This window comes from Numida meleagris, chromosome Z (genome assembly GCF_002078875.1).
Source record: "Numida meleagris isolate 19003 breed g44 Domestic line chromosome Z, NumMel1.0, whole genome shotgun sequence".
NCBI classification, from domain to species: Eukaryota; Metazoa; Chordata; class Aves; order Galliformes; family Numididae; genus Numida; species Numida meleagris.
This window is the reverse complement of record NC_034438.1, coordinates 21,021,352-21,042,946: the sequence shown is the minus strand read 5'-3', so window position 1 is coordinate 21,042,946 and position 21,595 is coordinate 21,021,352. Positions and strand designations below refer to the sequence as shown.

The window sequence follows — 21,595 nt, the reverse complement described above, 5'->3', positions numbered from 1 at the left end:
CTACCTGCCAGCAGCGCGCAGGGCCAGCATGGGGAGGGCGGCGCCAGGGGAGGCGGGGCCGCAGGACGAGGAGGAGGAGGACTACGAAAAGGAGGAGGAAGGGCCGGCTCCTCTCCGCTGTCGCCGCCGCCGCCCTCCAGCCGGGCGCGGGCACAGCCGCCGGGGCCGCGCCGCCGCCTCGCGCATCCGCTTCCGCCGCCTCCGCCGCGCGGTGCCGCCGCCCCCGGCGCTTCTCTCCTCCGCCCCACGCGGCGTTGACGGGACGCGCTCGGTAAGGCGATGCCTTGGGGCGGCGCTGACCGGGCCGGTGGGGGCGGGCGTGGGGTAGCTCTGTTCCCCGGGCTCCGCCGCCGGGCCGGGGAACTCTCGGGGGGCATGGCGGCCCTCGGCCGTGCCCGTGGCCGCGGAGCCCGGTGAGCCAGCGGCGCTGCCCGGCCGGGGAGCCTCTCGGAGGCCGTTATCTCGTCCCTTCGTTGGGCACAGCCCGCGGTAGCTGACCTCGGCCCTCCGGTGAGGGCTCGGCGGGTAGGGGGAGGATTTCGCCAGCGCTGTCCCTGGCGTTGCCGTTCATCGATCACTGCCCTCCAGCAGCCTTCCCCCGAGGGCGGGATGTCAGCCTGTGCCCGTTTGATTCAAAATGGTCTAGGGAAATTAGCTCGGAAAGTTGGAAATAGGGTTTTCCTGAAAGTTATGTAACTGGCAGCTGATGCGGAATGCGAATCAGAGCCGCCCGTGTCCCCGATCCCCGCGAGAGCCGAGGTCGCGGCGCTCCCGCTGTGCCCGCGGCGGACATGCAGCATCAGGAACCGCGGCGTCCGGGGCGCGACAGCTGCTGCTGAAGAGCCGTTCATCGCACCACTGCTCTTAGTATAGGTCTTAATTGATTATGACTCAGGCATGTTTTCCCTCTTCGAAATGCCAGTGTCTTAGGAAAAAAAAAAATCCAAACAATATCCTTTAGAAACAGAAGTTTGTGGATTATCCTCTGTGAACGCGCCTGCAGGAAGGAATCTGAGGAGATCTCTGCCCTTCTGAGAGCAGGTTGGAAGGCTGCAGGACATGCTTCTAACCCGCACAACCCAATGGCTCGTTTCAGGGTGGTGTCATATGGGGCTTTTTGTGAAGGATTTTTCATGTGCTGTGTGCACTTCTAACTGAGGTGCCCAAAGCATATGTTCTGACATATTATAAAGCTTTTATCCCCTTTTTTTTTCTTTCTCTGAAATAAGAGATCCTATTCTGTTTAAAACAGGAGAAAGTCATCAGTTTCAAAATGTCATCGGTCAAGCGCTTGGTTTATGCTTTCATCCATTTCTTGAGAGAGCAGAGTGAGATAGAAAGTTTCACTCCAGATGAACAAGAAAGCTTGGAAGGTAAGTGGTGAAGGCGACAATACCTGTGCAGGTACTGTGCTTGCGTACGTTATATTATTTGGTGGATGTTACCACAGAAAGAAATTGGAGTGATCTAACTGAAATTGCCACAAAATGGCATGTGAATAAGATCACAATATTTCAGAAATCATTAATTTTAAACTGTCTCTCATTTTAAAAATGTTCTTAAGTCACAAAATCTGTACTGCCTTGATTTTAAGTACTAGATACTTGCAATCACATCAAGTTAGGCAGCTCCAGAAGGCAGACTATGGGAATGATTTGTGTACGCATCCATCGCCTTAAGAGTATAGTTCTAACACTGCTTGCCAGAGCCCCCTCACAAGTTCCCAAACACCCATCTGCCAGCGTTCCCCAGGGCTGACACCAGACAGTTTCATACACCTCTAAAAAAAACCAGATGAGTTACTGAAGCAACGGACATGATGGGCTCGGGGCTGCCATTGATAACTGACGGAGCTGCAGTAGCGCTAATGTGTGACAGTAGTGCCAGCAAGATGAATGCCAGCCCAGGTACGCTTTTTAAGAAGGGTAAAAAGGACAACTACCAACCTGTTGGTCTCTGTGCTGGGAAAGGTCATGGAGCATGTCCTCCTGGAAGCTACACTAAGGCACATGGAAGACAGAATTGTTTCGTACTTGTAAGAATTCCAGGCAGTTCATGAGGGAAAGCTAAAACAACCTAGGGATACAGAAAATAAACAATTTCAATTGCTTTTCCACATAAATAGCAATTCCAAAGAGTGCACAGTAGGAAATATTTTCAGTGTAGTATAGTTTCTATTAACAAAAGACGTAGCCATAGAAAGATGCACTTCTGTGTGTGTATTCCTCTGCTGGCACATTGCTCTCCTTACTGACATTCTCTAATTCCTAGGAAGCAGTATCGCAATGTAGAATTAATAATTAATTCTGCGACGCGCTTTTCGTGGCATCTGTATAAGAGACCTGTGTACTGTTCTAAACAGTCTTAGGCTTCATGACTCAAAATGAGGATAAGTTGGAGCCTGGGAATAGCAGGGCAATAAATGGCATCCAGGCAATTATCACTGAGTTATCTGAACTGTAAGGAGTTGGGATTGAGAAGCAAGTCATGCTTCTTGGAGACACAAACTTTGAAAGGGAAACCTGGAATGTTCTTCCTTTCAGTGTCTATTGCTTTTACATTGTTGTTTTTCACTAACGTAAGCAAGAAAGAAACATTTGTAGCATATTATTCAAAGGCTATTCCACAGATCTGGTTTTGCATCATTTTATTATGTTGGCTCACAACGTCAGAGGCAGATGTTGGTGGTATGGCAGTTGAAGTTGAACCAACATTCCCACCGATATTCCATTACGTGTTGTTGCCATGTGATAGATGGCAGCAGAGGGACAGTCTGACAAAATGGTGTCTGACGTGAAAGGGCAGATGGAGCAAAGGTGTGTCACTGAATTCTTCCATGTGGAAAAATTGGCACCCACTGACATTCACGATGCCTGCTGAATGCTTATGGAGCCCGAACAGTGGATGTGAGCACAGTGAGGTGGTGGGTGGTGCATTTCAGCAGTGGCAACAGCGACTCTACCTTCCCTGGTACAGATTTTTACAAGCACTTCACGCAGGTTCTTGTTCATTGCTGGCAAAAATGCATAACTAATGGTGGTGACTGTGCTGACAAATAGTGTTTTGTAGCTGAGGATTTTCTCTCTCAAATAGTGCTGCTGTGTTCTTTATGGCTGTCAAAGTTTCTGTGGAAATAAATAGGAGGCATTACATTTGGAGCAACTCATACATGTGGAAAGTGATAGTCATCTATGAATTTAACTTGTATTTGATTATGATAGTGTTATAGAGGAAGTTATATTTAGCTCATGAAAGAAAGCAATGTTTTTGGAAATTATGTAATAGGAGATGAAGAATATTCCTTTTGTTTTCATAATGATACTGATAAACGTTGGGTTATGCCTGCGAAGATTTACCAGAATACGTGTTTTAAAACAGCCTTAGCCACTGTTTTCCTGAAAGAATCAACATTTTATGGCTTTTATTTTCTGAACAAAAATATTAGAAACCCTCACTTTAATGCTTATGTAAAGTTTACCATTTTAATACAGATATGAAATGCTAATTTTAGATCTGTACCCTGCCAGCAGTTTCTTACCATATGCTATGTGTTAAAGGATCAGAGGCAAGCATTCTGAGTAATTGACTCATTTTAACTGTGCAAAATATCTTTATTACATGTAGAATAGCAGTAGTCCAGGTCTTGCCAATGGAATTGGTTAGTGTCAGGTGGAAACTTAAAGGACAAAAGAATTTGACTGATGTTTTTCATTGGTGCCTTACATATCTTGGTGTCCATGGAAAAAAAGAAAATACAGTATGGTAAGTGTCTGTCCCAGGAAGTAATTTAAATATTTTCTGTTCCCCACAGAACAATAAAAAGAAGTAGAACGTTACAAATAAAATTGAGAATTTATCAAAATACAAGCCTGGCATATATTCAAACTCTGTGTGGTTGAATTATAACCCGATGTCAATGATAGTGCAGATTTCCCATGCTTACACGATGAATAAAATGCCTTACTTTGAGGAAAACAAGAATAATCAGAAGAATATATTTCTCCAGTCTACCTTCTACAGCCCAGGATCTAGATGAGTGATACAGATCTCTGCTGGCTAATGCTCAACAGTATTGTATGAATTAGCAACTTCACTTCTGCTAAGTTGTATTTTAGATAATGTATTTAAGAGGCAGTCATTTCCCTTTCGTATATACAGTTTCTATGTGTTGTTCCTGTTTGTAGCACCTATTACTGTGGAATTAAAGCAGAAACAGATGGAGAAAGGCTGTGATTTATTTATTTTTATTGCTTCTTACTGCAGTGAGTTCTCAAAGGCTGTGCTTTTGCAACTGTGGGATGCACTCCTTAAGGTGAAGGATACATGTCACACTTTGGGTGAGGGATTGTTATATGTAAGATGAAGTAGGTTGACACTGAGCTGCACTGATAAGGAGTACCGTTAATATACAATTCAGAATTCAGCATTATCAGTGCTCACTTTACTAAAAGTTTTTCTACTTAGCAGGAGACAAAGGAGTTTAACCCAAATCATTCAGCACACCTACTGAGTACTTTAGAATCTGGCAAACTGACATATGTTTAAGATTCATAGGCCATAAGAACAAGTTGTATGCATATTTAACCATATATTCAAACTTAATTTTTTTTTATGCTTAGTATGTTATGAAAGGCTTTACTAAAATCTTCTAAGTTTTAGTATTTATTTTACAGGCTTACTTTTTTTTTTTTCTCTCTCTCCTAGCTGTGACGTAGAAAACAGCCTTCTCAAACTGGTCGTTTTCTTGTTAACTTTCAGTAGTTTTACTTTAAAATTCGGGTCACCATTCAGGTCTCTTGTAATGCACTGAACTGAAATTAATTTTAAATTCTAAGATTCAGTTTTTAATGGTACTTAGTTTGAGTTCGTCTATTACAGGCTATCTATAGTTCAGGTTAAAATGTATATAAAATAAAGTATAATATTAGATAATTCATTTTTCTGTTCAGATTAGGCTTCATGAAGATTCTTCTTCATTACTCCTCAGTTTTCAGTCTAAAACATTTGACAATGTACTTTGATGGAAACATTCTACTAGATTCTCTAGAAGCTAGGGAAAGTATTGACACAATTTGAGATATTATAATTAACAGAAAATCTGTATTTACAGTATTATATATAGTAATCCCCTTTTATCTTCTTTTGCCTGTAATTCTGTGATCACATTTAAAACTTCATTTTGATATTTGGTCTACTTTTTTTTAGAATTGCATATTGTGGGTGTATGTAATTATTGCAGGATTGGGAGGGACATTTAATCAGTCAGATGATTCAGAGGATTGAAAGAAATATTATATATTTAACAATAATGGCAGAACATGTGAAGATTTTATATAGCTTTCATTCAGACCTGTGGTGTGTCCCAAACTGCGGCTCTTAGTAGCTAAATAAGGAAGTGTGAACCACAACTTTATAAATAAATTAATGAAATTACACTTCTGTTGAGAAACTGATGAGTTAATTATTACTATTATTATTATTTTTTCCCTTGTAAGTTGCAATTCAGTGTCTGGAGACCGTTTTTAAGATTAACCCAGAAGATACTCATCTTGCACCTCCACAGCATTTGATAGAAATGTTTGCAAATTCTTTCCACAAGGTAAGATTTAAATTTAAATTTTAGCATCATCCTGCCAATATATGATAAGATTTTGTACTGTATACACAACTTTAAAGTGCTGCATAGGCCAAAACAATGTGAAAGCTTGAGGAAGATAAGGGGAAAAATGAAATTTCCGTAAAACATAACAGAATGAGACTCTTTTGGGACATTTGGAGGAATTAGTTTCAGCAAGACAAGGACAATTCTGAACAGAAGATTACTAAACAGTGGAGGTAAAGTTCTCACTTGAAGGATTTTTTCCCTCAGTTAAGCATTTTGCGATTCCCAGAGGTAACTGTCTGCGCAGAGCTTGAGGTCATCTACAGTTTTCTGAAGCTTCCTGCTCCACTGTGGAAATAATTTAGATGAGCGCTAACCTTAAAATGGGAACTTTTCAGATGTGTACTAATAAGTGTTACCTGGGAGTTTCCAGTACAGGAAGCACAAAAACCACAAGGGATTATATATTTCATCTTCATGAATCCTTAAAATGTGTGGTGAGCCATAAGGTTTCTTTGGTAGTAGAAAGCAAGCTGTCTTTCTCTTCTGAGGGTGTTTTAGTGATGTTTTAGTTCTTTCATACTTCCTCTGCAGTACAGAAAATCTGTTTGCTTGTTGATAGAATGGCGTCCAGGATTAAAGATCTTTTTTTAGTATAACCAGGTCTTATATTTTAATGAAAAAAATGCTTATTTTGTTTACATACAGAATGATAAGATGCCTCTCTCAGATTCTTTACCAGAGGATATTGAAAAGGCTGACCATCTGAAGGATGAAGGTTTGTAAATTAACAAAGAAATAAACATCTTGTTAAGGTTCTTTCTTGTTGTTGTATTGCTCATCTGTGCTGAGCAGTACAACCCATACAAAAAATTCAGCTTATTTTCCATGGTGATCGTTATGTTCTAAGAGAGCTAAGGGATGTGCTCTGTCTGGATTCTAAGAAAGTACCTGCAGCATTTGGTATGATTACAGGACTGTGAGGATATCCAGCACTTTGTGGGTATTACAGCATTCTGTGATCTTAATCAGTGTCTTCCACATCCTTATCTGTCAGGCTGCAAGGGTTTGTGAAATGGACTAAGATTTTTTTTGCCTGGCGTTAATGTGAAGTATTACAGTTGCTTTTCCTTTTGTCCTGGATTTTTTTAATCTCAGCAGAAATAGTAGGTCTCTGTATTTTTCTGTTTTCCTTTAGCCAATTTTTAGCTGGAGAGACAGAACAATTGGTGCCCATTGATACTAGCTCCAACTTAGCAGCATGTCTCAGGTCACCTTTGGTTCAGAGCAGTATCAAAAATTCCAGCTTTGATGGCAATCAGTAGTAGTTGTGTTTTACAGAAATGTCAGGTACTGCAAGTACTACAAGTGCAGCTACCTTGTGAGTTTTAATTCTCAGTAGTATTTATTTGTGCAGAACTTTTTAACTTAAAGAAATGGTGTGTAGGTGGTGGGCCTGGAAAATTTTGCTTTCCCAACCTCCACCTAGAAATTCAGGGATGTGGTGGGGGGGATGATACTCTCTTGCCCAGTGTACCTGTAGAATCCCTTCTTGTTATTTTGTGCTTCCCTTGCCAAGTTTATTTCGATCTGTGCCTTGGCTTTCCTGATCCCACTTCTGCATGTCTGGATGGCATCTGTATGTTCTTCCTGGGCCACATGTCCCTGCTTGCACATGAGCAATTACAGTTTCAGTTTGCCTTCTCACTGGGAGGGCAAGTCCAGTATATAACTGTGGGGAAAAGGTGTACTACATTGTATGTTTTTACTGCATTAATGATACTTCATTACCTAAATCTGGTTTTGTTTATTAAGTGCTCCATGGTCACAAATAAATGCCAGCCAGTATAATTGTTTTCAGTTATTACAGTCACCTAGAACTGCTTGTTCCACAGTCTTACTTTATTTGCTTTTATGCAGTTACCTACAGCTGTAATAATCTGTTGACCTGTCCTTTTTCTTCCGTATTCTGGGAGAGGGCTGAAATATTTTTGCTAAGGTACTGGGAAATCAGTGGAAGTATGTAATTTTCCTGATAACTTCTTGATGTTGTTGGGGAACCAAGGCTTCTGCAGGATCTAGCAGGCCAAGAATCCATAGCGGTGGTACCAGGGACAACCTTAGGCTTAGGCATCCTGTAGTAGGACTTTGTTTCTCTATTACTCTGTTATGAAGAATGAAAGAAGCCACCACAATTGCCCTATGTCAGTGAGGAAGTAATGTGTAAAATAGCTTTTGTTTCGAAATAACTTGCTTCAGCAGTCTCTTTCCATAGAAAAGTTATATTTTTGTAGCTTTTTCACTGAAGTAGGCTTACAAAGACAAAGTATGAGATGTTATTGAGCAGAATGTCAGTGTTTTAATGGTAAAAAAAAAAAGTCTTTATTGTTTTTAGGCTGTCTCTGCTATATATATGCTTCTCATTATCCTAATGAATGAACTGTGTAGCAACATCACAGATGTGGGGCTTACATTCTTGGTTTTATGGTTTTATTTCCCTTATTAAATGGATAGTTACAGGGAAGATTTTTGGTTGATGTAAGACCAATGAGGAGTTAACAAATAGCCGATTGGATTACTGATTAATCTATATTAGATTGGTACTGTAACTACCGTTATATTTCTCAACAAAGTGATCTTTACTTAGCAGCAGAAACTATCTGGAAAGTATGAAACAGCAAAAAAAGATATGAGAGAGGCTTATGTGGTGGACTGCAATGTACTTAATAACCTTTACAGACATAGTATATGCTTCTATTTGCTTTATTCCATGCCAGTTACATTTCAAAGAATATATCTAAAAAACCTGTCATCAGAACTGCCTTATTTAGGTACTATAATGTCACTTTTCTACTTTCTTCAAACATAGTGATGTGTCTTCTAATTACTTAAGAGGTTTTTGTGATTTATTGCAGGTAACAATCATATGAAAGAAGAAAATTATGGTGCTGCAGTGGATTGTTATACTAGGGCTATTGAACTGGATCCAAACAATGCAGTCTATTACTGCAACAGGTAAAAATAATAATAATAATAATGTTTTATTCCCAAACCTCATAACCATTTTTTAAACTATAAAATATTAAGTAAATCAAAACCACTTGAGGCTAGAAAAAACTCTTATTTGTAAGTTAACATGGTAAATTTGTAGCAGATCTAAAGCAGAAGTGAGATACTTCAGCAAATTTGTATCAGGTGTTATGTGGGCTTTAAAATTACTTTGACACTAGATGTCAGCTTTTTGTGAGTTAGGATGTTTATAGTAAATCATGACATAGGCTGTGGCTGTGTGCCTTTTCTTCTGGTGGTCTAGCTGTCATTTCTGTCTTCTATAGTATTGACTAGCCTTGGAAACAAGCACTAATGTAGGTACAACATTTTGGAGATTTCAAAGATTGTATAAATATTCTGTAATTTTGTGCATGATCTGTTGAGAAATAACAAGGCCACATTCTTATAATTTTGTTGTATAATCAGTTCTTCATCATAGTACTGATATGGGACTAGATGAAGTCTGGAGGGGAATGTTATCCTAGCAGCAGCAGCAGGTTGCACTTTCAGTATATTGCCTTGAGGACCAGTATTAGAACAAAGGCAGTAAATTTTGAGCCCTTCTGTAACTATAGGCTCTAGAGACAGTTATGCCCTGCCTTCAGAGCACCTCTGTACTTTACTTTTCAGTGCATCTGTTACCAGACGGACTTAATAATTTGAGTGCTGTCAACCTGTCCTTGTGATACTGCACGCTATGGATTTTTCCTTTGTGGGGGCTGTGCTTCCATTACTCCAGAGTTTAGCTTGTGATAAATACAAGTGAGACTCAGTGTTTTCTGGCAAGCATGAAGAGAAAGGGAATGCACGACACAGTAAAATTATTTTACATTGTTAAGATGGTAGTTAAAAATGTAAATAATCTATGTTGAGTGAGAAAACTGATCACATAAATGATTTTAGATATAAAATGTTAATAAAAGACCTGATTCAAAAGCCTTTCAAAGTCACAGAAAATTTCTTCAGTAGAATAAGCTTCAGCAGCAAATCTGTAGTTGGCAAAAAGGTAGAAGTATTTCATTCTCTGTGCAACATTTATGAGAACCAAAATGAATCTTGATGTCCACAGTATTGTACAAAGTTATATAAAAGAAGACAGGCAGTTCCTGAGATGTTCCCAGAGGTATGCAGTATCTGAATAAACATAGGCCTTTTTCTTCTCAGGAATCATTGCTTTCTAAAACATTGCTTTTTACTTGCAGCTCTGCAAAAATGAGAGAGATTAGATGCCACTGAAGTTTTAACTGTCCACACATTTTTTTCTTTGTAAATCTGGAAAGAACATTTTCCACTCAAATGCATGACAGTTGAAGTACAATCACCAGTTTTTATCTGTAAATCTTACTGGCATCTCCAGAGCTAGAAAACTGTGAAGTATGCTAAATATTTAAAAGGACTGGAATGTCTTCTGAACAGACCACTTATACAAAGTCAGGAAAAAGAAAGCCATTTCAAGCTATCACAGGTGCAGGGGTTAAGTGGTGATTGTAGCATCTAGCTTTCCTAATTTAAAATTTTTAAAAGTGCTACACGTAATGGAAATACTGTATTTCTACTAAAGCTTTTTAATCAAGGAAGAGTAGAGTATTATTAGACCTTTCAAAGTGGGAAAATTGAATATTAATAATTTGTTACAATCATACTTTTAGTTTGGGGCAAGTGCAAGTATAACTAAACACAGCATTTAGTATTTCAGTGTTATTGCTGGTATAGAGGTGCAATTTTTATTTAGTAATTCAGAGACTATCAACAAGCATCACCCCAATTTATTTGCAAGCATGAGTTTTACTGAGGTACGACTATGTGTGTGTAAAATAAATATGGCTTCAGTTCAAAACTGGCATGAAGCTGCTGGATTGTTCTCCTGAAGCCAGTTTCAGAGATAAGCAGGGTGGCTCCTACGGAAAGGCAGTTCCGTGCTTCCTGAAGCACAGACTCATAACTGCTAAAAAGAGAGCAGAGAAAAATTACAGCATTCCTTTGAACAGCAGTAAAAATATACTCCTTACTGGGAAAATGATCTTACTTGAGAGTTTCACTTCATGCAATAGGTTTTGTGATGTATTTTGTGCATAGTCATAAGCTGGATGTGGAACATTTCTTAGGATTATTTCTCCTATGTGTCTTCAAAGACAAGCGTGTTCTCCAAAGCCCTAGTCCAGCAGTACACCTAAGCACACTAAGAATGTTCGCTGGTCCTACTTGATTGAGGAAAGGCTGACACATTGCCTCGTGAATGAAAAGTCAGTAAGATTAAACATGTATGAATTTAGTCATCGATAAATGAATACGTAAGCTTATTTTGGTCTTGCTGTTACTTTTTTTTTTGACTAAGCTCTGTCCTTTCCCCACTTTCTCCTAGGGCAGCTGCTCAAAGTAAACTCAATAAGTACAGTGAAGCAATAAAGGACTGCGAGAGAGCCATAGCAATAGACCCAAAGTACAGCAAAGCCTATGGAAGAATGGGGTAAGCTAATAGAAATCTGAGTAAACACTGAAAACCCAGGTGCAAATCAGCATATGTTTTCAGAAATAAGTGGAGCTATGTTGTTTTGCTTGGCTGACCTTCTTATTCTGAAAGTGTAGCAATTTTCTGAGGATGACCCTGTCAGGGTTTGAGCTTTAAGTTTTATTGATCTTAAATTTTAATTGATCTTAACACTTTCATATCAAATCTTGTCCATTTTTTGGGTTCTGTTTTGTTTTAATTTCATTTTATCGACTTGGCAAATTTTGTTTAGGAAGTCATTCTGTGTTTTTCTTTTCTATCTCTTACCTAATTACGACTAATACAAATTCTGGTGTTGGAAAAAGGAATCTGTTAATGATGCAGTTAGAACAGCATCTTTTAAAGTACTGGGGCTTCAGCACTAGCACTAGAAGCCTAATTTTTCTGCTCAATTGCTCCAAGGAAGCAGATATTTTAGCAGTACTAGGCTTTAGCAATTTTCTCAATCCAGGCTGAGGAGTTAACAGGATTGTCCCTTTAGGCAGAGGATCTGCTAAGTGCTCTCTGAAAAAAATGTCACAAATGTTTTCCTAAGTGAGATATCTATTTGGGAGAAGGGCTGTCCTTCTAAGATGTATAGCTTTGCATTTTCAGTAACTAAACGTATTGAGAGGGTGTGGACAGAATGCTGCTTTAGCCTTTCGGCTTTTGAAGTTTATCTATACTAGTAAATTTAAAAATGCTTGGGGTTGTTTTTTGGGGTCAGCTGGCACAAAATAGCCCATGTCTGTATTATTGTTTAAAATCTAGTTATGGAGTGACCACATCCAAACTGCCTATTGCTAAATTGCACTGGCCTGTGCTAACTTCTGAACCATGCCCCAGAACTGTTTGGGCTAGCTGGCCTGGGACAACACCATGTCAGGGAACATTTATTTAAAATCAATGATGATGGAATTCTGTTATTTGAAAACCTCCCTAGACACAGTTTATTTTACTAGTACAAATGTAGCCTGGCTTGCCTTTGAGATAGTGCATAATTAATTCACTTGGATATTGTAAGGATTATGTAACTCTCTTAAGATTTTATTTTTCTGCATATAGCAGAACCCAAGATCTTCAGATTTCAGTGAGATGGAGGGAGACTACAAGTTGATTTAATTGGAAATTGGAGGTTATTCTAGGGTTTTGGATGTAAGATCAGTGTACTATGTCATAAAAAGTGTGAAATAGAATCATTCTTGGGCACTCAAGCTTTTCTTTTTTTGCCTGATTGCTTTAAAAGACTATATATTCCCAACTACAGGCTGCTGGTCAACTCAGCAGCTAGAAAGAATAATGTATTCGGCATAGGCTGAGTGAGGATACAGTGCTTGTTTAGTAATAACTAGGGGAGAAAAGCGCAGAAACCAGTGTCTCAAATTAAAAAAAAAAAAAATCCATGTGAGAATGCTAGGTTTTCTGACTATGTTACAAAAGCATATAAGCTCTTCTGAGAGCTTGATGTAAACCTCTTTGTCTTGATGTCACAGAAATAAACAGAAGTCCTACAGAAATATGCAAAGATAAAGCAGTGTAGACAGTTAAAAGACATGCTGGTTCTGGAATTGTGAGCAAGAACTCTTTCCTGCTGTTCTGATTGTAGTGTATAACAGGAGGCAGAATTTTACATACTTTTTCCATAAGTAAACACAATTGCGTCACTGAAATACCTGATTGCATTTATCCCCTGGTCAGAAACTGCTGATTGATGGGCCAAAAGGGATCATGAGAGCAACTGTGTTGAGAAAACATGAATGTTGCATGAGTTACTCTAGAAGTTTTATGCTGTAGTTTTATACTGTTACTGAGTTTGTTATAGCTGAGAGTGATGACCATGACTGATGTATCTAACACACTGAGTTCTCTTGCCTGTGATAAAAGACCAAGGTCTTGTAGTGATAATTAGCACAAGCTTATCAACCCCATCTGTGTAGCTCAGCACATACTAAAGGGGAACTTGAGTACTAAATATTAGTGGAATGTAGGTTACACAGATCTCTCACAAAATGTGGAAAAAATCAGGTTAGCTTTGTGATCAGCATAAATTGAATATACAGCAGAAGGCAGAACGGACACTGCAACCAGATGGACTTCTGGAATAGCTCCAAGAAAAGGAATGTTTTAAATGTGGGAGCTAAACAAATTTGAAAAAAATATACTGTTTCAAAAGTAGTAGATAATCCATTCTGTGCTCTCCTGAGCTGCTGGAGAGTAGTCTTTTTCGGAACATTAAGCAGGCTTCTCTGAAACACATCTTTTAAAAAAAATATTGCTACCTTCCTATATAACCCATTTGTCAAGCAGTGAAGTAGAAGATCCAAGAGGAGAACCTTACACTGATACAGTGCAAAAACCTGTTAGACTGAAACTTGTGGTTTTACTCTTTGTTTTCTTACAGCAGCAGAATTCATATTAGAACTATCTCAACCCTATTTACTTTCTGAATATACCTTTCCGAGTTATCTCTTGGATCAAAAGGACTGGAGGAAACAGTAAGAGGAATTTCTTAGCTCAGCTTGTGCTTTCAGAAACTAAACCGTTTGATAATGCCAAAGAATTTTTAATGAAACTTCCATATGTATGGAGTAGACGATGCAAGATGAGTTCTTGATGATCATCTGTTCTGCAATAATAAAGGTTTACTCTAAGTAGTAGTAGCAGAACAGCAAAATGTCCTTTAACTTAATGCTCAAGATACGAGTTAGTTGTGAGATATTGTTTTACCTGAAGTAGAAAATGTATCATCTTTTGATGGTTGTTTGTGTTCTACCTAGGATTTTTGTATTTTCCATTAGGTTGGCTCTGACCTCAGTGAATAAATATGAAGAAGCAATTACCAGTTACCAAAAAGCACTGGATCTTGATCCAGAAAATGACTCTTATAAGTCAAATTTGAAAATAGCAGAACAGAAACTAAGAGACATGTCCAGTCCTGTAAGTTAGCTCTGCATCTATTTATTAACAATGGTTTTAAGTGGTATTTTGGAGGTAAACTTACCTTCAATTCTTACTTCTTTTTAGACTGGAACTGGACTGAGTTTTGACATGGCAAGCCTGATAAACAATCCTGCCTTCATTAGTATGGTGAGTGTATTTCAGGCTTTACAATACGTTGCTTTTAAGACGGAAGTTTTAAGAACAACTCTTGTTTAATAACAAGTGATTTTAATGCTTATTATAATAGATAACAATTGCATTATACTAAATTTAAACTTTTCTAAGTCATTTTGTATTTTAACCAAGAAGGGGAGGATAAATTTCCTCTAATGCTTGGAAGATTTCCAATTGATTCTATCCTACTTATGGACATACAATGATATACATAAATAGCTGTGCTGCTTTCAAAGATGGCATGAATAGCAAAACACATGTCAACATAACTGTGGTGAATAGAAAAGACATCCCCACAATGAACAGTGAACAAAGAAATCTCCTCTTAAATGAAGAGGCTGTTGATTGGCTGTTGATTCAGATGCAGTCTACCCAATAAAAGTCTAAAGTAATAACTGCACAGAACACCTTTTTGTTCTTACTCTTTCAAATTATCCCTGTCATCTTTATGTGTCTAGTACTTAAGGAGATGTGCAAATAGTGAATCTAAGTAATATACAGGGCTTTGCTTTACTTCCAGTGCTCTTTCAAGTTGTGGTTTTGTCCCTCAATGGTTTTCTCTCCATGAAGGGCTGTCTTAGCCAAATGGTACAGATTAACTTTTAAGAATGGAATTTGCAAGAAAGAAATGCAAAAAGTACTTATTTCCTTTGAGAATCCAGTTAAAACTGTTCTACCTTTCTGATAGCTTCTCTAGGATAGGACATTTCAACCAGTACTTAAGAATGGAAAACAAAGATCAATACATTTGGTATTGTGGTATAGAGACACAAAGCAAGGAAGAAGTGATGGATGAAATAGCACTGAAACTCTCTGTACCACTTCATAGGCGGAATGTGTACTGCTACTACAAAAGTGACTACTCAGGCAGTCCAAATCTGTTTAGAGTCAAATATGTACTCTTCATTATGGAGCTAACTATGAGGAAAGGATTTGTTTGTATCATTTCTAGAAGGTCAAGTGAACAGAACACAGGGCATTCACCCTGAAATGAATAAACTTTTCCTTTGGTGGTGGGGAGTTTTGGGTTTGTTATGTTGCTTCTTTGTTGTTTTGTTTTGTTTTAAGGAAAAAAGTAACTTACCTTAAGAAAGCTATTTCTGGCCTCCTTTTTGGCCCGATAAACTAGATCAAATCTGCTATTGATGGGAGAGAGGAAAAAGTCTTGAATTTCCCTTAGAAAAGATCTGCATTTGACATTTCATATCCAAGTGTAGACTAGATAAAACAGCTGATTTACTTTTGAGAGGTTGTATGAAGATATATTGGCCAACTAATGTTTTATTTGCCTGGATTTTTTTTAGTACTTATACAGTAGTGCTAATACTTAATAAAATAGTGAATGGGCACATACTGCATTATGCATTGGTCTTACAGCCACAGATTTTTGTAGGAATTATTACTGGCTTTAAGCCATCACCTGGCTTATTCTATAGTATCTGCATATTCTGTACACCCTTACACTACAGTAAACACAATGGAATTTTTGAGGTACCTTGTGAATGAGAAGTACAAATAACCTTGTGCTTAAAATATAGTAAGAAGGTACACAAGATATACAAATAACCAAAGAAAATATGTCACTACGAAACTGTGGTACAGAGGAAGTTCACAATCTTGTTTGCTCTACAATATTTTGTTTATTTGGCTGTTGCTTTAAGACCTTATTCCCTCTATTTAAATAGTTGCAAAAATGGTTTCTCCAGCCTGGGAATTTTAAATGCTCTATGGAAAATCTTTGCACTTACAATTTTTTTTTTCATTTTTAGGGTAGAAGGTTTTTATGTTTGATGTCTTGTTGTATTTTTCATGTATGAATCTTCAATGTGAATCTGTTGTCTAACACGTTAAAAATTATCTCAGCATCATATCTTTCAGATATTTAACTGTAATGATTCTTTTTGCTGGGGATTTCACATCTTTGTACATATGCTTAATTTTGTAATAAAACATAGAATACCGCTTGATTTTTTTGTCACATTTTCTTCAGTGACACCTAAATAATAAAAGTGTTATAATTGCAGCTATATATTGTCTATTCTAGGCAGCAAGCTTAATGCAGAATCCCCACGTTCAACAACTGTAAGTATTAAAATGGAGTACTATTGATACAAATGTTGTTAAGGGTTTGAATTAAAAGAAAAGGTAGTTGATACTGAATTCCTGAAAATGCAATTTTCTATTTCTTTACTGTAAATAGAACTACTGCAGTTTCTTCCTCTCACAGTTTAGTTCCTCCCAGCAATTCAACAAAGAACTACAGTTTATTGCTTATTGTAAAGGTCCCTGCAGACCGCAATGCCAACGCTGTGCTAACTGTTCCAGGATGTCAGGGATGATGTCAAATGCCATTGGTGGCCCTGCTGCAGGTGTTGGTGGCCTGTCAGATTTGTCCAGCCTGATCCATGCGTAAGTATTATGAATCACGATTTTACTGATACATTTGTAGAAACGTCATAGTGCACCATGTGTTAAAAAGGGACAGTATCAAACAAGTTAAACTGTGGCCTTTCCTCATTGTGTGCCTGATTATTATTAAATCAAAGGTCTTAAAGGCTTATAAACTATACATTTCCATCAATTGCAATGACCATGTGCTCAGTTCCACTTTCTTGTTTTCATACAGTGTTAATTTTCTAAATGCAACTTGAGTGCTACTCAAAACCTTTAGGTATTTGTACCAAGTGCATTTCAAATTGTGTTGATCAGTTTACTACGTGACATCCCAGACTTAAAAAAGCTACAGATTTACCTAGCACAAGTTGCAACAAGTTCTAAAGTTGTCTCCTAATTGACAGTGCTCTGGAAAACCTACATTTAGACTAAAAGGGCTCCAGGGAACTCAGATAATAGTAAGAGAATGGCTTTTACAAAAGCCAGAACCCTGGTCTTTTATAACATTATAATGATGATTATAATGATTCTGGAAGAATCAGCACAAAAACATGTAATTGCTTGTATGGCAAATCCTGGTAACAGTCATACAATTTTATTTTCAGTCTTCCAGCCTGTTTCAAACTATTTTAAGTTTTGCCTCATCAAGGCAAGAATAATTTATCATTGGCATCACAGACAGGATTGTGACCCTTCAAAACCAAGGGTGGTTTTTACAAAAATTATGCTATGTACAAAAATGTGCCTAGACTTATGAAAATGGTGGCTCTTCTTCAACCTTCACTTTGGTTGAAAGGAGTCTGATTAACCTTTGATACTTTGGCAAAATGCAGAAGACTGAATATCATGGCAGGCCATCCATGAGGTAACAGATTTTACGTAGTTGCTTTTTGTAGTAAAGCAGCATTGTGCTTATCTTCTACATGAAATGAATCTCAACAAGAATTCTAGTCTTAAGCTGCAACTATTACGGAGATGCATCTGCTATTACTTCAATCATGCAAGAAACTTCTTACTGTTGAGCTCTTGCTACAAGTTGCCAGCCACACTTCTAGAAAAATTAACATTAGATTGCACTTCAACCTTAGTTATCTGAGAGTAACTTTAACTACTAGAATGGATCCTCTCTAAGAGAAGGGAGCAAATCACAGGAATATATTTACTGCTATATCTTAGTAAGTAACGTCATACTTTTTTTCCATGTTACCAAGTAGAAGTAATAGTCCAAAAAACCTGATGAGGAAGAGACTGGTGAGATTTCAAGTAGATAAAGACATAATACTATAGCTACCTTGCTGTATAGTCTTAATCAAGGTATCCTTAGTCTTAACTTTCATATAATGCAGTTTCCAATTATATTAGGTTATCTTGTTTCGTTACAAGTCTCTGTATTTTTTCAATTAGTCATTTAAAACTTTTCAACACAGGGGGCAGCAGTTTGCACAACAGATACAGCAGCAGAATCCAGAGCTCATAGAGCAACTGAGAAATCATGTCCGGAGCAGATCTTTCAGTGGCAGCACTGAGGAGCATTCCTGACTTAAAGGAGGCCTGTGAATTGGAATGGTATATAACCCCGAAAAGCATACCATAGTTAGTAGCAAAAGCACCATTATTAACTCTTCTGCTTGAATAGAAGACTGAAAATTCTTTGTGCGTGTTTGCGAACAAGAATAAATCTGTTAAACAGATCTATTGCACATAACATCATTTAATGTATAGTTAATCCTCTGAAAATTAATATTCTAAGTACATTCTGTGGTTTATTAAAATCCTTATGTACAAGTCATTTTTAGTATGTGCATTGGATTGATCTCCAGGGGTATTGAATGGCAAGGAGTTCCGTAGTTGGCTGATTTAGTGTAACATCTTAATTCTAAAATCCTAGTGTAAAAGGCATGTTATTCTGATGATGAAAATTGTTACAACTGCTGAAACAACAGCGTCATCAGTCCTTTTAATGTACACCTGATGAGCCCTTCTATAATGAGTGTAAATCAGTGTTGGAATTTAGAATGTACATAAAACTACTGCTTGAAGTCTGTTTTTGTCTGTGGAGAGGCTGTCAAGGGTAACAGGAAGTACTTTTTCAACTTCATTTGGCAGGAGAGAAGGAAATGACTACAGATAAAAGAGTACCAAAAATTGTAGAGAAAAAAGACAATTCCCAAGTGGGATTATACATATACTAAAATGCAATTTGGTTTGGTAAGGAAATAGTGGTAAGGAGTTTCGGGCACCTCAGGGGAGGCCAGCAATGTGGCTCTTATTTTCACAGGCATTGCAAACTGTATTACATTCTGTATGTATGCAGTATTTAACATAAGCTTAACATTTGTAACTGTAATAACTAAAACTGATCGTATGATTGTATAAGTAACTAGTACTGAAAACTTATCCAAAAAGAATTGCCTTAGAAGGATTCTCTTTCTGTTCCCGTGTGATAAATCACTGGCCTCAGATTCATTGCGTTTATCCATTTTTAGCAATGATTGTATGGCCCATCTAAAGATTCTTCCAGTTCTTGTTATTTCTGCTCTTACATTGGTGTTCTTATTCAGCTAACCTTATTCTCAAAGAGACTGCTGTTTTTCTATTTATTTTTTTTTTTAATTTTGCTTGCTGCTCACATTGCTTTCTGCTATGAGGTGCATTTGATTCAACTCCAGGGAGGTTCTCAACGCACAATTTCCTCTTTCTAAATTGAAACTAATTTGAGGAGCCTGCTTTGATTCCTAAGACAAAGTGCCCTCTGCTGGCCTGTCAGACTAGAGGCAGCCTGAAAGAAGAAAATAAAGGCTCCCAAATGGAGAATGACACAGTAACTCCTTGGACCTTACACATTACATCTGATTTATCTTGTGGGCAAAACAAACAAACAAGCTCACCAAAACCCCCCTCAAACAGAAGAAAATGCAAAAGTGGGACCAAGTCAGGCACTCCACTAAGAAATATGTGCATCCATTGTACAAGCCTTCAGCAGTTAAAACACAGGGAAAAAATGCAGCTGGGTCCAAGGAGAAATGAAATGGAAAAAAAACAAACAAAAAATCCTGCAAACACAAAATCCACATTATCATCTGCTGAATACATAAGCTTAATACAGCAACATCAAGATATCCATAGTTTCTTTGACAGAGCAGCCCTACCCACAGCACTTGAAGAAAAAATTCTTTGTAAGTTGCTGTAGTTGCCTTTTTAGGGCTATGGAGATATTTAAGCTTCACATTAGATGCACTTCCAAATAAAAACTGTTAACAACATTTGATTGACAAAGAAGCTTTTTAACACTATCTTTTTTCAGAGGTAGTTAAGATTCAGAATCTAATCTAACTGTGAGTTAAGTTCAGTTACACTTAATAGGACAGGATACCATTTACAGGAAAGGTCGATGTATGTATGTGCTAAGTGGGCTAAAACTACTGTACAAGCAGTACTCTGTGTGTTGTGTCAGGAGAGAAGTGTTGCTCCTAGCACATAACTCCTATTAATCTTCATATTTCCTTAATTTTATTCCATAGTGAGTTTTATTAGCTTTGCTAAGGGGAGAGTAGTAAATCCAGGGACATCTGGATAGCACATGGGGATCTCTCTCACTTAATTTATACTTGCGTTGGCAGCATTGTTGATGCAGATATCTTTCTACTTTAAAACAGCAAGTGCGAAGAACCTCTTAAGAATTCCTTAAAAACAACAAAATGTGGTAATACTGATAAACTGCTGTAGAGGTTGTACTGTCTTCCATACATACACTTTCTTAAAAAAATTGTTCACTGATATGGCCCTATAGTTTATTGTATTTATCAGAGTATAATCCCCAAGGCAAAAGAGAATTGAGTTATTGGTTTGTTATTTGACAACACTGAAATCATCTTTATGGATATTTTACATACTACAGTATTGTCACATTTAGGTTTTATGCCTGTACAAATCATATGTAGCCAGAATATGTATTACAATGATGGCATTAGCTAACCCTTTTGGAATGTGCTACAACTTGTGTAATACTTGTGAACTTTCTTTGTTTCTTGTGTATTAACAAAAAGGGCTTTATAGCCTCAATAAAAGACAGTGCAACCAATAACAGGAGCCGTTATTACATGTTTTTCTATTGAAGCCAGTAACAGAGGGATTATTTATGTTGAAATCTATTTGGCCTTGAATAGGCCAAATTGTTTCACAAAGTCATGCAATATGCCTTTAACATGGGTGAGGAAAGAATCCTTTTCCTGTGTAATAACTGCACTTTTGTTTTGCACTAAAATTTTTCATCCTGCTAGATCAAGTGGTAAACCCCAACCACAGTAAATACTGTTTTAAATTAAAGTCAGTTGCAGTTTTTCACTGAACTGAACAAACACACATTTAACACCAAATTGGTTTTGTATCATTATTATTCCATCAACATGTAAGTGTGATAATGGTTAGACAAGAAAATGTTTTGCACTCAAACTGTAAACTCCTGTAGCCTGCTTTCATGGAAATATATGCTAACTATGCCTAATCAGAAAAACATCTAAAGAAATATTCAGCATAGAAATTGTTTCAGTTGCACCTTTGGTTTTCTAATGAGTATGAAGTAAACTCATTCATACCAAGACAGAATTAAGTCTGCAACTGGTGAAGAAATCTTCATACACTGTTTGAGGGCTAACAGTAGTCATACTGACAAAAAGCAACTTGTCTACCATTTCTGTACCTCTCCTACCTCTTATTACCACATGGTCGCATCTTCAATTTGTGTCAATTTAACTTGAAAACAGCTTATAAATAAAGTTACTTACATTTTTTTGTTGGGATACTTGTGGCTTTACTCTTTTAGCTTATTGGTACCTCTGAAAATAATAAGTAGATAATTGGTTGGTATGCATCTTGTTAATGTGCAGGGTATAGCTTTCTTTTATTCCTTTAGTTTAGTTAACTGGTCATAAATTTATCCAATATTT

At 37.6% G+C, this 21,595-nt stretch overlaps 2 protein-coding genes across 2 annotated transcripts in view; one reads left to right on the top strand and one right to left on the bottom strand.

The window, feature by feature from the left end:
• Positions 1-182, bottom strand: part of NLN (neurolysin) — a 38,183-nt gene extending 38,001 nt beyond the window's left edge. Inside the window, exon 1 of the mRNA XM_021380209.1 lies at positions 5-182. Coding sequence (XP_021235884.1) covers positions 5-30 — 26 coding nt within the window. The 5' untranslated portion in view covers positions 31-182. The remainder of the gene's footprint in view (positions 1-4) is intronic.
• Positions 140-20,733, top strand: SGTB (small glutamine rich tetratricopeptide repeat containing beta). The gene is made up of 11 exons (XM_021380211.1): positions 140-271; positions 1,253-1,373; positions 5,496-5,599; positions 6,311-6,380; positions 8,518-8,617; positions 11,016-11,120; positions 13,940-14,078; positions 14,166-14,228; positions 16,300-16,337; positions 16,581-16,664; positions 18,077-20,733. Exons 2-11 carry the CDS (start codon positions 1,274-1,276, stop codon positions 18,186-18,188), a joined length of 915 nt encoding a protein of 304 aa, XP_021235886.1. The 5' UTR covers positions 140-271; positions 1,253-1,273; the 3' UTR covers positions 18,189-20,733.